This window comes from Choloepus didactylus (genome assembly GCF_015220235.1).
Source record: "Choloepus didactylus isolate mChoDid1 chromosome 23 unlocalized genomic scaffold, mChoDid1.pri SUPER_23_unloc1, whole genome shotgun sequence".
Taxonomy (NCBI): Eukaryota; Metazoa; Chordata; class Mammalia; order Pilosa; family Megalonychidae; genus Choloepus; species Choloepus didactylus.
In genome coordinates, this window is record NW_023637590.1 from 2,991,264 (window position 1) to 3,011,429 (window position 20,166).

The window sequence follows — 20,166 nt, forward strand, 5'->3', positions numbered from 1 at the left end:
TGTAAATCCCAAACCAGTAGGAAAAAATGGAATAAGGGTGGGGAAAATGACATATGGTATCCCATCCAAACATCCAACAGAAATGAAATTCAAAAAGGAGAAAGAGCAGCGCAGAAAAGGGAAGAGAAGTAGAAATAGAAAAAATGATACTATGTCACCCCCCCACACACACACAGCTTCACATCCCAAATGTCTCCACACACGGACAAATGTCCCCTGGGGCACAAAATCGCCCCTGGTGAGAATCACTTGTTCAGATTTACACATATAATCACTCTCTTATTCATCCAATGTTTCTTCTTCCATTTCACACCTCGCAACTTGGAAGGATAATTCAAGCGGGAGGAGGAAACAGTGAGCTAATGAAAGAACACAGCCTTTCGAAATCTTTACAGTAACTAAGGCTCTTGGGTTTTGTTTATGTAAAATTGTCTTAGCTCCCCCCTAGTTCTTGAGAGTTCTGCTGGCCCACAACTGGGCTGGCAGTTACATTCTCCGCACCTGAACAATATTCCACGACTCCCTGACTCCATAGCTAAGTCTGCTGACCCTTACTTACTGCTCCTTCGCAGGAAGTGACTCTTTCTAACACATTCTTTTGGCTTTTGGGGTTCTGCAGTTTTGCAATAATAGATTAAGATGCAGATACCTTTTATTTAACTTGCCTGGGATCAGCTGGGCTTTCCCAGACATTACCTCTTCACACCGTCTTCCTTCTGCTCTCTCCACTTGGATCTTTTGGGGCCTTGACTCAAGGTCGCTTAGGTTTTCTCATTTTATCCACACTTCCTACCCTCGCTTTCATATTTATGTCCTGTGCTATGTCACAGTTAATGTCTTCAACGGAGCCACCAGCTTCTAGCTCACAAATCTTTCCTTCAGCCACATCTGATCTACTGCTTACCTGTCCACAACTTCCTGTTCTGTCATCACACTTCTCATTTCTACAAGCCCCTCCTGGCGCGTCACTCCCGAGAGGACCTGTGTGTTCACGCGGGGACTCTGTCCCTTGTTTCTCTCCACGTCGAGGCCCTGCTCTGTGCCTGACAACACCTGTGGGTGGTCCCTGAGCGTGCCCACGCTTGTTTATCGTTCTGCTCCCCACAGTGCCCCTGCTTCCTTTCAAGCCCGGGGATCTTTCATCACGTGCTCACTGCTTGACCTTAATCTGTCTGATTCCCGCGGGCCTACGCTGGGGACACTGTCCTCAAGCTGCACCGGAATCAGGTGGAGCCGGGGGACACCACCTGCCCCAGAACAGACCCCGGCTGGACAGACGAGTCAAGTCCCAGGCTCCCGCCTCTTACTGCAGGTAACGAGCCTCCCCCACCGCCTGCACCCAGCCAGGACCTAGCTATCCTAGCTATCCAGAAGGAGGAGGGCTCCTCAGCACGGTCTATCAAACAGCTGGAACCAGATATTGTTTTTTAAAGTGGGTTTTCCAAGCACAGGGTACAAAACTCATTACAGAACAAAAACAGCGTGAACAGTCAGTCTCATTTCCAAACCTGGCCCCCAACCCCATCCGGCAAGCAGCTTCGACACTGTGTATCCACCCCAGGGTCTCCCCGACGGGCTCTGGAAGCCTCTGACACAGGCTCTGCCCTCCTGCTGGCACTGGGTTAAGACCTGAAGCATCTGGAGAAGGTGCCAGGAAGGACCAGTGTGTGCCCGCTGAGTGACAATGCCAATTTCAGGTAGATCGGGGAGGCCGGAGGTCAGAAGGAGGGGGGCCTCTAACAGAGGGAACAGCAGGATGCGAAAGCAGAGGATGCACCTGAACTTTCAGCTGTGCCAGCTGGTAGCCCAGGTCCTCCGGCAGCTGAAAACAGGATGTGGGCCCAGGCCAGGCGGCAGCGGGCGTGGCAGGGCCTGAAGCTTCACCACACACTTCTGGCAAATCGTCTCTTTGAGAAAAAGCCTGACAAGGTGAATCACATGAGCCTCTAAACTCAAAACACCTTAAAGCCATTTCACATAAAATTGGAGCGTGTGGTAAAAAGAAACCCAGTGCACAGAGGCAATGTCAAAAGCCAGGTGCTCCTCTCACCCTGGGTGGGCACAGGCATGTCTATATGCCGGGAGAAAGACGCAGCTTGGGAGGGAGAACTGAGCAAAGACTTTAGGATGCAGGACACCGAAACACGCCGAGTCAGACGCAAGAGGTCGACAAGCAGAAAAGAAGGGAGATGTGAGAAGGAAGGGGCTGGCTGCTGGTGGAGGAAGGTTCCGGAGCAGGAGAGCATGGGAATGAGGACACTGCGGCCACCACTTGGTGGAGAGCGAGTCGGTGCTCACGCTGGAGCAGCCACACGCCGACACTGGTCGGGGGGCATGAGAGGGACCCAAGGGTGCTTGGGTCCGGCCAGCTGGGTCCATCCCAGCTCCACGAGGCCTGGCTGTGTTCCCGGCCCGGCTGCCTCCCCAGTGAGGCCGAGGTGGCCACTCTGCCCTCTCGGTGGGTTACTGTGGGGTACATGCTACAAAAACACACTGAACCCAAAGCCTGTACCCAAACGTTCACAGCAGCTCTGCGTGCACCAGCCCCACCTAGAGACAACCAAACGACTGGGTCGGCAAACTGCGGCCCATCCACACCGCGAAAACCACGAGCACCCTCCGCAGCCAACAGGGAAGGGCGGCTTCCCAAGGCTTACGGGGAGATGGTGAGTGACAAAAGCCAATCTCCCAAAGTCACATGTTGCACGTCCCCAGGACCTAACAGTCACAAGCAACAAACCACAGAGACGGAGGGCAGAGCTGCAGTCGCCGAGGTTTAGGGCTGGGGGAGGTGTGATGTGCAAGTTCCTCTGTGGGGACAGACGGTCCTGGAGGCTAACTGCGGTGATGGTGACACCCTTCTCCGTGTGACAGCTCCGTGGAACTACGTGTGGGCACAGCCGCGCACGTACAGTGCAGGAGGGGCCTGGTAAGTCCGGACAGGGTCTCCACCTGCGGTAACGATACTGCCCAACGTCCACTCCCTGGTTTTGACAACGTGCTGCGTGCAATGTTATCACCAGAGGCTGGGTGAAGACTACGTGGGGACTCCCTGTGTTATTCTGCAACTTTCTGTGAGTCTTCAGCTATCTCAAAACCCAAAAGTTACAAAAAGTTAAAAAAAAAAAAAAAAAAATCAGTGAAGCACCCTGCACAGCGCACAGCACATTCCAAGTTCCGGGTAAGGGCTTACAAGCCCCGGAGCGCCCTGCAGCGGGCCCTGGGGAGGAGGGCGAAGGCTCCTGGCCCACTGGGGCCCCTGTGGGGAGTGGAGGGACCGGGCCACGTGCCTCCTCCAGGGCAGGGGGAGCCCGGCGGAGCCCAGGCTCAAGCCACAATGCAGGACTGATGCAGCGGCTCCCGAGACGAGGAACGAGCCAGGGGCTCTGGGCACCGTGGCAGCCTCCTCCGCGGCGGGGCACCCCCCCGGGCTGTGACCGCTGCTGCTGCGTGGCAGGCCCGGCCACGCACCTCCCCACCTCCCGCCTGTCCTCCTCCCCGCCCAGGAGGAAGGGGGCATCCATGTCACTCAACCCTTCCGGCAGCTCAGAGCAGGCTGGGGCTTCCGCTCTCCACACACAACCAAGGTAGAAAGACAGCGCATGGGGAACCTTGCTGCACCTTCCTCCCCGTCACCTTGAGCTAATGGATAAAACACACCCCCTCATGCACAAGCGGCGAGTCCTCCCGGAAGCGAGGTACTTACTCTGTGGGGTTGCCGTGGACACAACCGCCATGCCGTGAGGGGCCATGCCAGAGGTTCCGGGGGGTGGCTGCCCAGAGAGGGGCATGGGCTGGCCCATGGCGCCAAGGCCACCCATGCCGCCCAGGGGCTGTCCCGGGCCCCGGGAAGCCATGCCGATGCCGGGCGCTCCCGCGGGGGGCCCGCCGGTGAGGGTCTGGAGGGCGTTCATGGGATCTGCGGAGACAGGACGGTGCCCACTGGGCTGGGCGAGGCTCTCCCGCCTGCCGCCCCGCCCTCCCAGCCCTCCTCAGGAGGCCCACGGGGCCCTGGGAGCTCGCCGGGCGTGCCTGTCCGTGGCCTGGCTCTGTGGCAGGGCCCTAGTGTCGAGGGGAGGTGGCCCGCCCCCACCTGCAGCCCCAGTGGAGATGGCAGGGGCCCGGCGGGCAGGGGGCAGCACCGGCCCTCACTGGGCGCTGCTCCTGCTGAGGGGCACATGCCGGGAATCCAAAGACCTAGCTCCGGAAAGTCTGCCGGGCTTTGCACAGCAAAAAGAAGTACGGCCGGAGAAACCAGGAGGAGCGAATCTGTGTGCACACCAGGGCTGGGTGGGTGAGGCCACGTCCAGGTGGGACTCCTCCCCAGCAGAGGCGGCGGGACCACCACCCGAGAACAAGCAGGGGTGGGACGGGGCCCCTGCACGGAGCCCGCCAGACAGCGGGGACCCCCGCAAGCAGTGCGGTGACGGGACAAGGAACCTGACGCCCTCGCCTAAGCCGGGTGGGGACCCATGGCCAGTGGCCGCCTGCAGACAGATCACCCCCCAGAGAACCGAGGACCCCGCGCGCCACCACCAGGGAGCCCAGAGCACCGCCTGGTGCTCCTGACGCCCCAGCCCAGCACGATGGCAGAGGCCCTGCCGGGGAGGCCGCCCGGGGCTGAGGCATAGCCGGTGCCTGCTCACGGGGGACAGAGCTCCCCGCCCGCGGAGCCAGGCCCGGCCCTCCTGACGGGGGAGCTCAGTCTGCTAGGGCAGGCCTGCTAAACCCTCACATCCGCATCTTAGTCTGCGAGACCACAGCAGAGTAACAGGGGTCGCCTTGTTTAATAAAACCTTGAAATTAAAAAAGAAAAAAAAAAAAAAAGATTTCTCAACTTCTGACGAACGCTTGCATCTCAGATGCTCCCACTGGAGGTCAGCACAGTGAACCCTCCAGCTCTCCCAGAGAGCTCAGCGTCCTAGGCAACGTCTCGGTAAGTGTGCGAGCATTTGGGCTTTTTTTGCTGGGTGAAAACAGCCTTTTCGAGAAGGAGGCTGGAGGCACAGCACGCGGCGGCCGCTCACCAGCGCACTCACCGTGTCCGCCCCTCCTCTCAGCAGGTGGCACCCAGCATCCCGAGCACCCACTACCTTATTCTGCCACCCAGAATCTAATGCTGCAAAAAACCTTAACTCAAAAAGGAAAAACTCTTACCACTGACGGAAGCTTGAGATTTCTTGTTATCTATTAAAAAAAAAAAAAAAGAAAAGCAGTCAAGACTTTATCTAACCACGTATCCCCACTGGGGAGTCACTTTTGTGGATCATTTGCTGAAACAGTGCTGACCCTCCTAGAAGCCAGACAGGAGCGTGGCGGGAGCACCGAGCTGGAGGAGGACACTGGGGCGGAGGTGGCCAGCTCCTGGCCTTCCTCCCGGCCGGTGGCCAAACGCAGGGCTCAGCCGGCCATCTCAGCACCTTCCAGCTGGCAGGAACCCGCGCTGAGGCCAGGCCTCCGTGGGTCAGTAACACCCGCAGGAGAGGCAAGTCTCGGCTACAGGGCAAACATAACTTATTCAAGAACCGCCCCGAAGTCAGAGCAACAGGGCCGGCTAGACAAAAGAGCCACCCGGTTTAGAGCACCTGGAGGAAAACGTTTCCACGAAGCCCAGATCGGCACTGGGGAGGCTGAGGCTCTGGGCGGGTGGACATGCACAGTGCACCCAGTGTGAGGAGGTGGATGGCCTCCCAGAGGGCAGGCGTGCCCGCAGAGGTCCGACGCGCTGCCACAGGGCGCCCCCACGCAGCAGCCACCGGGCGGCTCTCCTGAAGCGCTGACCCCACAACCCACAGGTGGAAATGTTTACTTACGGATGTCTCGAAAATGGATAATGAGCCTGGCCACGAGAGAGAGGTATTCATCCTGAAAATGAAAACAGGAAGCGTTTCAACTCCAGCCGAGGCCGCGAAGCCACGTGATGCCCCGACCCGCCCTGCACGCGGCCCTGCCCCCCGCCGGGGCCCGTCCTGCAGGGCTGCTGGCACAGAGAGCCACACTCTCAGTGGCCTTCTCTGGCCTCTGTGCCCCAGAAGAAAGCTGGCAGTGCCCAGCTGGGCCGGCCAGCAAAAGGCAGCAAGAAACAAAGGAGCAAAAAGGTGCAGAGGCAGGTTGGCCGCTGCTCCTTCCACTCCGGGGCCACACAGGCAACCCCTACCAGAGGGGCAGCCAGGCCCCGAGAGGTCACGGCTCATCGGCTGTGGAGGCGGCGGCGCTCGTCTTTGCACCGTTTCCATCCCCAGGCTGCCGCTCTGTGTGTCCAGCCTGTTGCCCGCTCGTGGTGGGCACTTCATTTGTGTGCAAACGCGGGCTGTGCTCATCTGCAGCGACCAGGCCACACGCTCCAGGGCGGAGGGGGGAACTTGCTGTCCAGGCTGCAGTGGCCGGAGCACCGCGGACTGTCCCCTTTGCACCCACACTCATTCCTGGGTGGCCTGTAAACCGCTCCTGCCAGCCCGCCGCACCTGAGCTAAGATCTGATTTCAGAGAAGCTGCACCCTCCGCCCCGCCCCTTCGAGATGCCCTTCCTTCCGGCAGGCGGCCCCAAATGGGCTGAGCCCTCACTCTCTGCCCTGCTGGCACGACTTTCCTCTTCAGTCCGGAAGTGTGTCCGCTAGACAGCAGACAGACAGACAGCATCTGTGCAGTGTGGGCCCTGCAGCAGCGCCACGGCGACCCGTCTGGGCACACCCCCCGTGGCCAGGGCAAACAGGGACGACTGCTGCAGGGAAGCCACAAGGGGAAAGGAAGTCAAATCAAAGTGATTTTAGATGGATTAGAAAGATAAGGACGTGTTTCAAATCTTTATTCCCCTCATCTCCCTCCCAGCTGCGCCCCACGCCTTTCTCTCCTCCTGGGAAATGAGTGGTGGGTAAGTGAGGGGGAGAGGCCGAAGGGAGAGGAGCCGTGGCCACGGGCGGAGGGGCGGGCACACCTTCTGCCAACACTCCGACTTCGGACGCTCCCCGCACCATCCATTTCCGGCAGGAGGGACGACGTGTGCGGCTGCAGGCGGCTCCCGGCAGCGGGGTGAGGGGGCCAAGGCGGCGGGCGGCCAAAGGCCAAGCGCGGGGGGGGCCTGGGGGCAGCCAGGCCTGCAACACCCGAGGCCGCTTGTCGACAGGCACCCCACCTCCAAGAGGCAGGCAAGGGGAAGGAGGAGCAAAGGACGCAGAGACACTTCCGTCGGACCCAGGGCACAGGAAACGAGGTAGGGAGCAGGCCCTGCCACCAGCCAGCCGCCCCTTGCTGCCCGGCGCCCCGGCCCACAATGGCCCGCTCCTCGCACGCTCGGCCCACGCTGACCCACCGGCCTCGGCACGGAGGCTCTGGGGACGTGGAGGCGGCTGGGGAGACGGCAGCCACCTGGCACCTGCAGCAGGCCCGGGACACCATTAGCCACATTTCCCGACTCCTCCCGAAGGCTGGGGCCTCCGGGAACACAGCAGGGCAGCGGCAAGGGTGCCCCGGGTTCCTCCACACAGCCTGACGCTGCGCCCTGTACCCCGCTCCCCTGGGCTGGGCCGTCTTCCACCCACCAGCCGTGGAGCTGCTGCGCCTTCACTTCCATCTTCAGGACGCTGGTGTGCAAACCGACCCTCCCAGACGTGTGACTCCCCAGCCCCCATCCTGGACTAGTCATGGGATTGCCCTTCTGTCCAAAGCACCCCAACCCTCCCAGGACTGCCCCAGGAAAAGGGGCTCACGAGCACGGAAACTCAACCATCTTCCCCGCTCGCCATCAACAACCTGTGTCGTGTGACAGGGGCTCTCCACGCTGCAACTAACAGGGGACACCCAGGAGGACACAATCCCCAAAGCACAGCCAAGGATCTGTTTCTGTGGAGAACGTCACACAGAAGATGAAGGAAAATCCAGGGACACAATCAGATGCAGAGAATACGGATACAGAGTAATGTACAAGAAAAGGACTGAAAGATTGGTGGTTTCTGAGGCTCAGCAAAACATGAATTCAGAGTAATATCTTTGCTTGTAGTAGGATTTGCCGTTAATGTTTCACACTGTTGTATAGCTTTTGGTTAGCATACTTATCTTTACGAACACAACTATATACACAATTTCATTTTGTCTCATTTTAAAAACTATATTCTAGTTAGATATCTGTTAATACCTTGTATAAAGATTTTTTTGGCCAATTACATGATTTATAACTTAATTTTATCGTATATTTAATCTGATACACGATAAGAATTACTTTTCCTAAACCATACTTTTAATCAAAACCTAGAATCATTGGGGCTCTTGTTGAAAAGACAGGTTTCATGTTCATAAATGGTTGTTTACAGGCATGTAACCCACAGAGCAGCAGCACAAACGTAAATAAGCCTTAGCATGATATGCTTATGAGGTATGACACTGCTGCAGAGGTTTCAACAACAGAAGGGTATGGAAAAGCTACCCACTACGTATTAAAGACTATATTTAATAGGAATATCTTACCAATTCTACACTAATACTAGGGAAGAATAATTAGCAGCTGATATGAGCTCTGGGGCGTATTATGTTATGGTAATTGTTCAAGTTGAGAGTGCTGATGACTGTACAAATAAGCGAAGATAATGTAAGAAACTGACCATTTATCTTGGGATAGAATATATATTAAGTCAAGTTAGGAACCCACTACTGAATAAATGAAGCCCTCGACTTGAGGCTTGCTCTAGTGAAACTTAGGGATGTAAATGGGAGGCTGAGCCCTCCTATAATTATGCCTAAGAGGCACCTCCAGGGAGCCTCTTTTGTTGCTCAGATGTGGCCTTTCTCTCTCTAAGCCCAACTTGGCAAATAAATTCATTAACCTCCCCCTCATGAGGGACGTGCTCCCAGGGGAATGAATCTCCCTGGTGACGTGGGACATGACACCTGGGAATGCGCCCGGCCCTGGCTGTGAGGGACTGAAAATGCCCACTTGACCAAAAGGGGGAAAAACGAAATGTAACAAGCTGAGGTCACAGTGGCTGAGAGATCCCAAATAGAGTTGAGAGTCTCTCCTGGAGGTTTCTCTTATGCAAGCTCCAGCTAGACATCCCAAATGGCCACAGTACGCCATGCCCTTATCAAAAGTAGTCCTCAAATACCTAGGTCCCTACCTGAGATCCTATAAAAGATGTACTAAGTTTTCTCTCTCAAAAACTTAAATCCACCAGAGTGTTCGTATGCCAGACAAGTCCTAAAACCCAGAGGCAACAGGCTCTTTAAGATCAACAATCAGATGCGGCCCCCTTCCCCATACTGTCGACACCCCCTCTAATATGAACAAGTTAGGGTGCTCACTGCCTACACCCCCCTGAAGAGAAAGAAAGAGGTTAAGTGAGGGGAAGAGGTAGAGCAGAAAACGAGGTAAGATTCAGCAAAGGTCTATGAACACTGAAACTTGATATAATTATACACATATTTTTGGATGCTGGGGTGTGGGAATGACATGGTGGCGCTGTAGCCTGTGGCATCCCTTGGGATTCGCTCTACAGCGGCTCGCTGAATCGTGCCTTGCAGGGCTTCGCCTTTCTGTGTACACCTTGTATTGCACAATAGGGGAGGGAGTGAGACTGTGGAATGTAACCTGTAATTTTTTAAATTACCTATATAACTGCTTGTTGAGCTGTACATCGAGAGATGACACCTCTCTGTATGTATATTTATCAATACTGGAAATGGATGAAGTTGTGGGAAAAAAAAATACAGGTTTCCAGGGCACTCTGAGGGTCTGAGTTCAGGACGTTCCTTGCGAACGACTGTCCCCCGTCTCCAGTTTAGAGTGTGCGAGCTCCATGGTGTCACCTGGTACACACTGTACCAGGGCATGTGCTGTCAGTGTGCACACATCGTTTTGACTTCTGTTTCTCAGGTATTACCTGATAATGGGACTTTCTGTATGTCTACATAACGCTTGATTATCTTTAAGCTCTTGGGAGAGGGGAAGAAAGTTTTAATGGCCGTTCTCTGAGAGGCAAAATCAACCCCGAGTCAAATGCATGAAGCAGACCAAGTCAGGTGCGGTTTCCCAGGCCTAACTGTCCATTTAAGGTCATTCATGGTCGAATCATTCATTTATTCTATACCCTGAAATCCTGCTTTCAGGATATAAAAAGAATGAGGATTGGTTGACCCTGAATTACTGGATAAATGTTTAAATCTTTGCCTCAGTCTCAGGAACATGGTACTGATGCTTCCAACTGCACCCCGTCTCCTCCAGGACCCCATCACACGGAGGCCACGTGACCACCTACCTGCACCCCGTCTCCTCCAGGACCCCATCACACGGAGGCCACGTGACCACCTACCTGCACCCCGTCTCCTCCAGGACCCCATCACACGGAGGCCACGTGACCACCTACCTGCACCCCGTCTCCTCCAGGACCCCATCACACAGAGGCCACATGACCACCTACCTGCACCCCGTCTCCTCCAGGACCCCATCACACGGAGGCCACGTGACCACCTACCTGCACCCCGTCTCCTCCAGGACCCCATCACACGGAGGCCACGTGACCACCTACCTGCACCCCGTCTCCTCCAGGACCCCATCACACGGAGGCCACGTGACCACCTACCTGCACCCCGTCTCCTCCAGGACCCCATCACACGGAGGCCACGTGACCACCCTACCTGCACCCCACCTCCTCCAGGGCCCCATCACACGGAGGTCACGTGACCACCTACCTGCACCCCATCTCCTCTAGGACCCCATCACACGGAGGCCACGTGACCACCCTACCTGCACCCTGTCTCCTCCAGGACACCATCACACGGAGACCACGTGACCACCCTACCTGCACCCCACCTCCTCCAGGACCCCGTCACACGGAGGCCACATGACCACCTACCTGCACCCCATTTCCTCCAGGACCCCATCACACAGAGGCCACATGGCTGCCCTACCTGCACCCCGTCTCCTCCAGGACCCCATCACACGGAGGCCACATGGCTGCCCTACCTGCACCCCGTCTCCTCCAGGACCCCATCACACGGAGGCCACGTGACCACCTACCTGCACCCCGTCTCCTCCAGGACCCCATCACACGGAGGCCACGTGACCACCTACCTGCACCCCGTCTCCTCCAGGACCCCATCACACGGAGGCCACGTGACCACCTACCTGCACCCCGTCTCCTCCAGGACCCCATCACACGGAGGCCACGTGACCACCTACCTGCACCCCGTCTCCTCCAGGACCCCATCACACGGAGGCCACGTGACCACCTACCTGCACCCCGTCTCCTCCAGGACCCCATCACACGGAGGCCACGTGACCACCTACCTGCACCCCGTCTCCTCCAGGACCCCATCACACGGAGGCCACGTGACCACCTACCTGCACCCCGTCTCCTCCAGGGCCCCATCACACGGAGGCCACGTGACCACCCTACCTGCACCCCACCTCCTCCAGGGCCCCATCACACGGAGGTCACGTGACCACCTACCTGCACCCCGTCTCCTCCAGGGCCCCATCACACGGAGGCCACATGACCACCCTACCTGCACCCTGTCTCCTTCAGGACCCCATTACACGGAGGCCACATGACCACCTACCTGCACCCCGTCTCCTCCAGGGCCCCATCACACAGAGGCCATGTGACCACCTACCTGCACCCCATCTCCTCTAGGACCCCATCACACGGAGGCCACGTGACCACCCTACCTGCACCCTGTCTCCTCCAGGACACCATCACACGGAGACCACGTGACCACCCTACCTGCACCCCACCTCCTCCAGGACCCCGTCACACGGAGGCCACATGACCACCTACCTGCACCCCATTTCCTCCAGGACCCCATCACACAGAGGCCACATGGCTGCCCTACCTGCACCCCGTCTCCTCCAGGACCCCATCACACGGAGGCCACGTGACCACCTACCTGCACCCTGTCTCCTCCAGGACCCCATCACACGGAGGCCACGTGGCCACCCTACCTGCACCACATCTCCTCCAGGACCCCATCACACAGAGGCCACGTGGCCGCCCTAGATTCCACCCTCAAGAAGAGATTTATTCCAACTTCCTCAGTAGCCATGTGTGCCTCTTTGTAAAGACTGCTTCCTTGGCCTGTGACTTTTAGGTTTGTGATTCTGGTACGTTCCTTCCCAACCTTATCCTTCTCAGACAAGCGAATCCTGACATATATGCTGTCTCCTTACAACAGCCCCTTAAACAGACAAACAACCCCGGGGTAACGTAGCTACACTTTCCCTAACTGCCCCAATTCGTCCTAGCTCTTTTGTGTATTGACAATTTACTTGAATACTGTTATTTGGTTAACTAGGAGGAAACGTTTAATTGAAAAATACTAACTGGAACTCAAGACTTGTGTTTTCAGTCAGCCACTTAACCTCTTCGAGCCCCCTTCATCTCTAAGAGGGAAGTAATTTGACCTCTTAAATCCCTGGATATTTTCATGTAAAAAAGGAGAAAATAGAGGTAAAACTGCTTCAACGACTCTTTTGAATAGAATGCTACAAATACAAAAATCAGTAAATATGAGCTTGAAATTGATACGTGACCTGTCCCCTAGTAAACATCTCACCAACAACTGTGGACCTGAGTGGACAGGCACCAAAAGGGACTTGAAATTGCAGGTTTCAGCCGTGCCACGTCGTAGCAGAATGACTGGGTAACCCCTTCCTGCCTGTGAAGTGCAGGGGCTGTGACGGTCACCGTGCTGAGCAGGTGGTGTCGGGGGTGAGCCGCCCTCAGAGACCGACCCCGCCCCTGCGGTGTGGCCCAGGCGAGGAGGCCCTCGGTGACACGGCCTCAGTGGAGGGGTGCCCAGTTCTCCTGTATCTGGGCCTCTCAAAGAGAATGAAGTGCAGAGGGAGAGAGAGAAAGCCACGGTAGCAGGAGGGTGAAAGCGAGGAAACCCGGAAGAGATGGGACAGGCCGGCAGCCGCCGCCACGTGTCTGCCGTGTGGCAGCGGAGCCCAGGATCGCCAGCAGCCAGGTGTCAGGAAGGAAGCAGGGCTTTAACGGTGTCTTGATCTGGACATTTTCCTAGCCTCAAAACCGGAAGCTAATAAATTCCTACTGTTTAAGCTGACTCATTTCACAGTATTGGCTGGAGCAGCTCAGGAAACCAAGCACCACGCCAAGCTCTTAGCCTAATACACGGTAGCTACTGCTATTAAAAAACGAACAGAAACCACCAACGCCTGCGTGTCCGGGCGGCGTGCGAGGACGGTGCCGGCGACCACGGCAATGAGCTGACGCCATAACGCGCCCTGAGGGGCCAGGCGCAGTTCTCAGCACACCCCGTCAGTGCACTGGATTCTCCCAGCACTGAAGAGATGGGTCCTGTCGGAACACCCATTTCAGAGAGGGGACAACAGAAACGTTAAAGGAAAAAAAAGGCTTTGGAGTCGGAAGGCTGGCTGGACCCGGGGAGGGAAAAGGGGGGGCAGGGCCACCAACCCACACAGTGCATGCCCCACGCTGCCTTCCGTGCCGACGAGGGGAAGCCGAGCACACGTGCCTGCAACAAGAAACGCAGGACGGACAAACGGAACCGAAACCGGAATCGGAGCCCCGGGCTCCCTCCAGGGAGTACTGGGATGGGCCGGGCGTGCTGTTCGCCCCGCACCTGGGGACGCGTGAATCTGCCGCACATGGCAAAGACAAAACCAAGTCAAAAGAAGAAAAGATAATACCGAAAAAAACAAAATCAACAGAAACAGGTGACCTGGAATCAAGACGTTGGCAAAATCATATAGGGAAAAAAGTCTTTTGAGGGGCCTCTGTTTTTAACCATCCACCTTTAGTGGAATGGACACCTTTTAAGGACAAAGAGAGCTGCAAAGAAATCTTCAACCTCATTCCACATTGTATTCATTCCCCATTGTAATATTAGTCTTTTATTCTGAAACTATTCTGGGGTAAAGCAAGAAATAATTATGCTAACGATAGTAGAAACCAAGAAAGTCATAGTAACTGAAAAGATACATGTTGAAAATGAAAGAAGTAAAATTCCTATAAGGCTAAATTTGAATTGGAAATAATGTGAACTTACAGTGGGTTTTTTGGGGGGTGGGGGAGGGGAGTCGTTGTTATTTCGAAAGCACATTGTTTCCTGGCTGTTCACTACAAGACCAGAAGCAAGGAGCCGCCCAGCGCCCACACTGCATGCTCTAGACACCACCTCTCTCTAGAAAGTAACCAGGACTCCTTAGGGGAAGGGCTGGTTCCAGCCTGAAGGCAGGCAGGCTGTAAGAGACTAACGGGGTCGACCCCGCTGAGCAGGGATGGGGTCACCCAAGCATCGGGATCGTTTGTGGCCTGTGACGGACGGACACACACCGGACCCCCAGCCCTGCGCTCTGTCGCCACTCCTGGAAAGAGGAGCCCATCCCCACCTGCCCCCCAGCCCCGGGGGGACCCCACGGGCACCGAGGGCAGCACCTCCCTGCGCTGAGGCAGCCACAGAGGGACGGCCTCCCGGGGGTCCTGCGCAGCTGGGATTCCACCAGCCAAGACGTCCTCGTTGATGAGGGACAAACTTCTCCACAGAAAACTCCACCTAGCAAGGGGGTAAGAGAGGACAGAACTAAGGGAAATGACCATTTTACAATCCCTGACTGAACAGCAGAACCACTGGATGCAAAGTGAACAGGATACATCTACCCCAACAAACTGAAAGCAGGCAGACACGTGTGCCCAGTGCTCAGGGCAGCGTCCTTCACGACAGCCAAAAAGGGGTGCACCCACGTGTCCACCAGCAGACAGCGGACACACAGTGGTCTCCCCGCGTGGTGGAATACTATGCAGCCAAGAACTGGAACGAGGTTCCGACATGGGCCATGGCCCAGAGGATGAACCTTAAAAACATGCCGCTGAGCAAAAGAAGCCAGACACAGAAGGACAAACACTGTATGATTCCACTAACATGAAATGTCTTGAATAGGCAAACTCATAGCAACAGAAAGCCAAACCGTGGCTCCCACAGGTGGCAGCAGGAGGCACAGGGTAGAGCTTTGGTGGTGGGTGGTGGTGATGGTGGCCCACAGTGTGAAGGTAATTAGTGCCATTTAAATGGACACTTGACAGTGGTTAAAATGGCAAATTCTATATTTATATACTTTACCACAATTAAAAAAAAAAAAAGCATCAGTGAAAATAGGCTCAACTTCATGATTCACAAGGGAAATACAAGGTAAAACCTCAGTGCTGCACGCCACACACCCACCAGCGTGGCTAAAATGAGAGAGACAGACACGCCTGGCACTGCTGAGGACGGAGAGCAACAGAACACTCAGGCTGCTGGTGAGAGCGCCTGGGAGGCCCCCCTGGAAGGCTCTGTGGCGGCTGAACCTGGGCAGGCAAGTCTCTCCCAGGTGCACAGTCCACGGAAATGCACACGCAGGCGGCAAGATCCGAGTGAGAGTCCACAACTGCCAAATGCCGAACCCTCCCAAGAGCCCATGGAGAAATGATAAATAAACCATGGTGTGGTCACACACAGGATACCACACAACAGCGAGAACAAATGAGCTACGACTATGCATGTAATGTGGATAAACCTCACAAATAAGAGTCTTGAGCGAAAGAAGCCGGACTCCAGGGGGAGGTCACAAACGACCCACTTACGTCAAGGTCCCGCTCTGGCGTCAGAAGTTGGCTGACTGCTTCCGGAAGAGAGAAACGACCGGAAAGGGGATATTGTGGGGTCGGCTTCTGGCTCTGGGGGTTTAACACGACGGTGGGGAGCTATGAAAATTCAGAGCTGTGCACATACAGTGTTTGCTCCCGACACACAGCACAGCACACTTCAATGCAAAGTTAAAACGTAGAAAGCAAAGGAAGACAGGGAGTCTTGCAACAGAGGCAGAGCTGCCTAGCTTTGAGCTCCCTGCCCACTGTGGCCTCACGCATTTGTCGGGAGCGTGCCTGCCCACAAGCCCCAGGTCACGGGGGAAAGAGAGGCAGGGGCAAGACGGGGTGGGGAGGGTCCCGGGACCACGCCTGGCTCTCCACAGGCAGCGAGCGGCCTGAAGGAAGAAAGGGCCCTTGGGTGGACCCTGATTCCAATAAACCAGCCGTCAGGGTAGAGCACTGAGCCGCAGAGGACCCCCGCAGAGGGACTGTGGGCGCCACCAGCAGAGGGCTGCTGGCTGTGCCTGGGGGCCGCAGCTCGCCCGCCATTTGGAAACGGGGAAGGGACCGGTGGTGGGGAGCTCTGGATCTGCTTCCAGGGCTCGGGGGGAAGCAAACATGGATGAGGGCCGCACTGGGCCGCTGGGCCTCGGCTCAGACCACACGACACCTCTACTGCTTCTGTCTGTGTGAACATTTTCCTAACGTGCTGAAAATGGACTGAGCACATCGACTCCCAGAGCGGGCAGCCCAGAGCTGGTGTCCTCAGCTCCCTGGGCCCTTGGGCCCTTGACCCCCAGGCTCCAGGAGGAGCCATCCGAAACCATGCTGGGCACTCCCGGCCTCGGGCGGCCCCAGCACTGCGGCCCCCTCTGCTGCTCTCAGCAAAGCAGGCGACACCGACAAACACCCACGTGGAGCGGAGGAAACAAAGGCCCAGGGCCTGCAGCACGTGGCCGCAGCAGCAGCCAAGCAGTCACGAGGATGGATGAGCAAATCACGCTCCCCCACGTGGGGGACTTCTACTCCGCCACAAAGGAGGAGGGGAGCTCTGATACAGGCCCCAGCTCAGGCCAGGGGTGAACCGCAGAAATGTGCCAAGTGAAAGAAGCTAGGGGCGCCTGCAGTCACCCGAAAGATCTGGGACAGGCAGGCCACACAGAACGTCGAGCAGAGTCTGCCTGAGGCTGGGGAAGGGATGGCTGCTACCGGGGGTGCGTTTCTTCAGGGGAAGAAATGTTGGGAAATGAGACTGTGGTGATGGGTGCACAGCTCTGGGCATGCACTAAACCTCAGTACAATTTAACCGGGTGAACTGCATGGTAGGTGAATTACATCTCAATAAAGATGTCTAAAAGAAAGAACTTTCACCTACATCCATTTCATGACACGCCACCCCCACCCCTGCGTGGTACAGAGCCTGCGGCACCGCCTGGCACACCGTGTGTTCACAAACACACACACACGTGCTCTCACCAAGACCAGACCGCACTGACTGCTTTCTGCTCTGTCGCCCGCTTTCTGCAGCCAATGAACTCTTCCCTTCCATTCCAAAGGTGCATGCCTCAGAGCGTGTTCAAATCTCCCAATGGACACCACGCGTCTCGACCGCAGGTCTGTCCAAACCAGTACGTGACCCGGGACCACAATCCCAGCTGCGTTTGTTCCCGACGCCCGGCCGCGCTCAGGATGGAATTGGCCAGTGGAGGGCCGCGTGGTCGGGGAGCTGGGTGAGAGCGGCTCCGGTGGGTGCAGAGCAGGAGGCCAGAGGTCAGCTCTCCTCTCCCAAGCCGGGAGCCTCTGCTCTGCTTCTAGAACGGGCTTGGCCCCAGTGTGGTGCGGGCACGTGAGCAGGGGGTGCACAGAGCCGGGAGGTGGGAGGCCGCCCTCCACCCACCTCTGACCCCCAGGCCGCCACCCCAGAGTGTCATCCCCGTCACTCAACAACAGGGCCACACTCCCTTCCCAGCCTGAGCCCTGGGGGGCTGAGGACAGACCCAGCTCCCAGCACCGTGAGATCCCGGACCTTGGACCCGGCCTGTCCATGGAGGGGTCCTGCCGTGTGGCCTCAGGCCTCCCCCGACACAGACCTGCGTGAGGACAGGGGGCTGCAGGTCGAGGTGCCCCCACCCCCCTCGGGGCCCGCCCCAGGCCTTACCCGGGTCTTGGCCTTCAGGAACACGTGGCTCTCCATGTCCTTGCTGGATTTACTGTGGGCCACGCCGGCTTTCCTCATGGCGTCCTCGCTGAAACACAAAGGAGAGGGGCGTTTGCACCGGCAGGGGTGGCTGCCCCTGGGCTGAGGAGGCCACGTCACCAAGGGACCCCCACCTCCCAGGCACCCCGGTTGGCTGAGATTGGGAGGTGACCTGAGGGCAGGTCTGCGGCACGGTGAGGAAGGGCGGCCGCAGGGGCCGAGCAGCAGGGAAGGTGCCATGTGGCACCCGGAGGAAGCCCTGGCAGGAGGGGCTTGCCCACAGCATCACAAGGTCCCAGCATTCGTCAGTGCGCTCCATCCCTGCCCTGAGGGGCCGGGACCCCCTAAAGCTCTGCACTGACAGTGGGGACCCTGGTTCCAGACCGGCCTGCAGATGAAGGGGCCACACGACACGTCATCCTCCCCTGGTCCCTCCCAAGGCAGAGCCCCCACGGGACAGGCAGGTTCTCCACCCAGGACCAAAGAAGCTTCAATGACTTTCACATGTACGTGAAAAACATCTGTGGAACACCCTCGCCCAGCAATACACACACGTACAACAAACGACAGGGTCCTACTCAGGAGTCTGCACGGTCCTGAAGGCCACAGTGATAACGAGCAGCCCTGAACTATAACCGCCATCCCCTGCCCACCCCAAGCACCAGCGTCTGTTAGAAAGGCTCGTGGCCACCAGGCCTGGCCAGGCCCCCCCTTCCCGTAGGCCGAGGCTGCCCGTGCCGGTGAGCAAGTGAGCAGAGAACAGGGGCTCTGCCGCCCGGCAGCTCAGAGCACGTCAGCAGGCTCAGCACAGCTGTGCGAGAGGGAAAGCCTGCAGCTGCCTGGAAGGTTCTGACGGCACCAAACCCAAACAAGGGACCCACAGGGCCCTGAAGGATGTGCACGTGGTGCTGTGAATCCTGTGTGTCATCCGTAAAGAGGGCACAGGACGGAGACTTGCACCCAGAGGGCTGCACATCTGCGCTGATGGAAAAGTGAAGGCGACTCATTCACCAAGAACGCCTGCAGCCCCGCCCCCGCTCCTGCTCCAAGCCTGGGCCTGAGGGTGACGGGGAAGCAATGGGCTAGGGAAGATGCACGAGGGAAGTGGGGCCAGGGACATGGAGCACGGGGAGGACGATGTGAGACAGGGCGGGAGCCAGTCGATGAGCCGCAGAGAGACGTGGAGCATGATGTGGCACGGGCAGGCGGGCAGAGACAGGCGTCACCTGGCGGGCACCCAGAGGGCCAGGCAGACTGTTTTCAGGAGTCTGCCTCCCCTGCAGCCCCCATCCACACCTGCTCCACTCCCCAAGCTCCAAGAGCAAACCCCACGACACAGGGAGACCTGCCAGGGCCCAAGGGCCATGGAGCCATTCAGGCAAGGGGGGCACTCGCCAATGGGGCAGCCTGGAGGTCGGCTGGGAGGGCAGCAGGAGGCTGCAGTGGAGACAGACCAGAGGCAGCTGCCCGAAGCTGCCAGCGGCCATGCCGACGGGTTCCCCGGGCTCACTCACAGGTTCCAGCCCCGGCCCAGCAGGGATCCTGGGACACCCGGAGGCAGGGTGAGGAAAGTGCCTCAGCAGATCAGCTGGAGCTGATGGACAGTCAGGCACAAAGACATGCACTTGGCGAGTCAGGACCAGCAGGTGCCAACTCTCACCAAGAGTGAGCAACTCAAGGCCTGAGGGCGCCAGCCACGTGGAGGTCATAACCGGTGGGTCCCGACAGGCTGCAGGTGAACTGGGGGTGCCCAGCTGCCCTGGGCCCTGAGTCGGTGGCAGAGGCCCAGAGCCAGGAGAGCGCCCCAGCCAGGCGCCCAGCGGCGAGGACAGCACGTGCCCAGCACTCATGCCCCTCCCGGCCCACGCAGGAACCAACCAAGCCATCCTGCACTCCGTTTTCGGGCTCTGCAAACCCTGTTTTTAAAAGCATTTCCGCTCCTGTTTCTACTCTGAAGATCACGCTCTACAAAATAGAAAGGCAGAGAGAGAACTAGCCACTGCCTCCTCTTGCACCCTGCACCTCCCCACACAGAGGGGAGCCCTGTGCGTTCCCCCGGGGGCCTCGGTGTCTCTCCCTCCCTACCAGAGCAGACCTCACTGAGCTCAGGCAGGGTCTCCTGCGCCCGCACCCCAGGACCGGCAGGCCCTGCAGGGGGAGGCTGCCGCCAGGACCCCAACTAGAACCGCACCTGCCACAAGGTGATCGCCAGCGCCAGGGGTGGGAGCTGCTGCACTCCAAAGCCGCCACCCCAGTCTCCTCTGGGAAGGAGAACCATCCCCAGAGTGCCCCCGAGTGGCTGAGCCCTGAGCTCCGTTTACTGAAGACGAGCCCCTTCCAGCAACCATCACTCAGCTGGGGCCACCGACCCCG

General features: G+C 57.7%; 2 protein-coding genes across 2 annotated transcripts in view; both read right to left on the bottom strand.

Annotated features, from left to right (window-relative positions):
• Positions 1–20,166, bottom strand: part of MED15 (mediator complex subunit 15) — a 69,830-nt gene that overhangs the window by 19,476 nt on the left and 30,188 nt on the right. Inside the window, 4 exon segments of the mRNA XM_037823449.1 lie at positions 3,707–3,919; positions 5,158–5,187; positions 5,814–5,865; positions 17,755–17,842. Of these exon segments, the coding sequence (XP_037679377.1) occupies positions 3,707–3,919; positions 5,158–5,187; positions 5,814–5,865; positions 17,755–17,842 (383 nt within the window).
• On the bottom strand, positions 10,738–17,721 carry LOC119524814. The gene is made up of 3 exons (XM_037823451.1): positions 17,073–17,721; positions 15,591–15,683; positions 10,738–14,523 (listed from the first exon to the last, which is right to left on the bottom strand). Exons 1-3 carry the CDS (start codon positions 17,640–17,642, stop codon positions 14,221–14,223), a joined length of 966 nt encoding a protein of 321 aa, XP_037679379.1. The 5' UTR covers positions 17,643–17,721; the 3' UTR covers positions 10,738–14,220.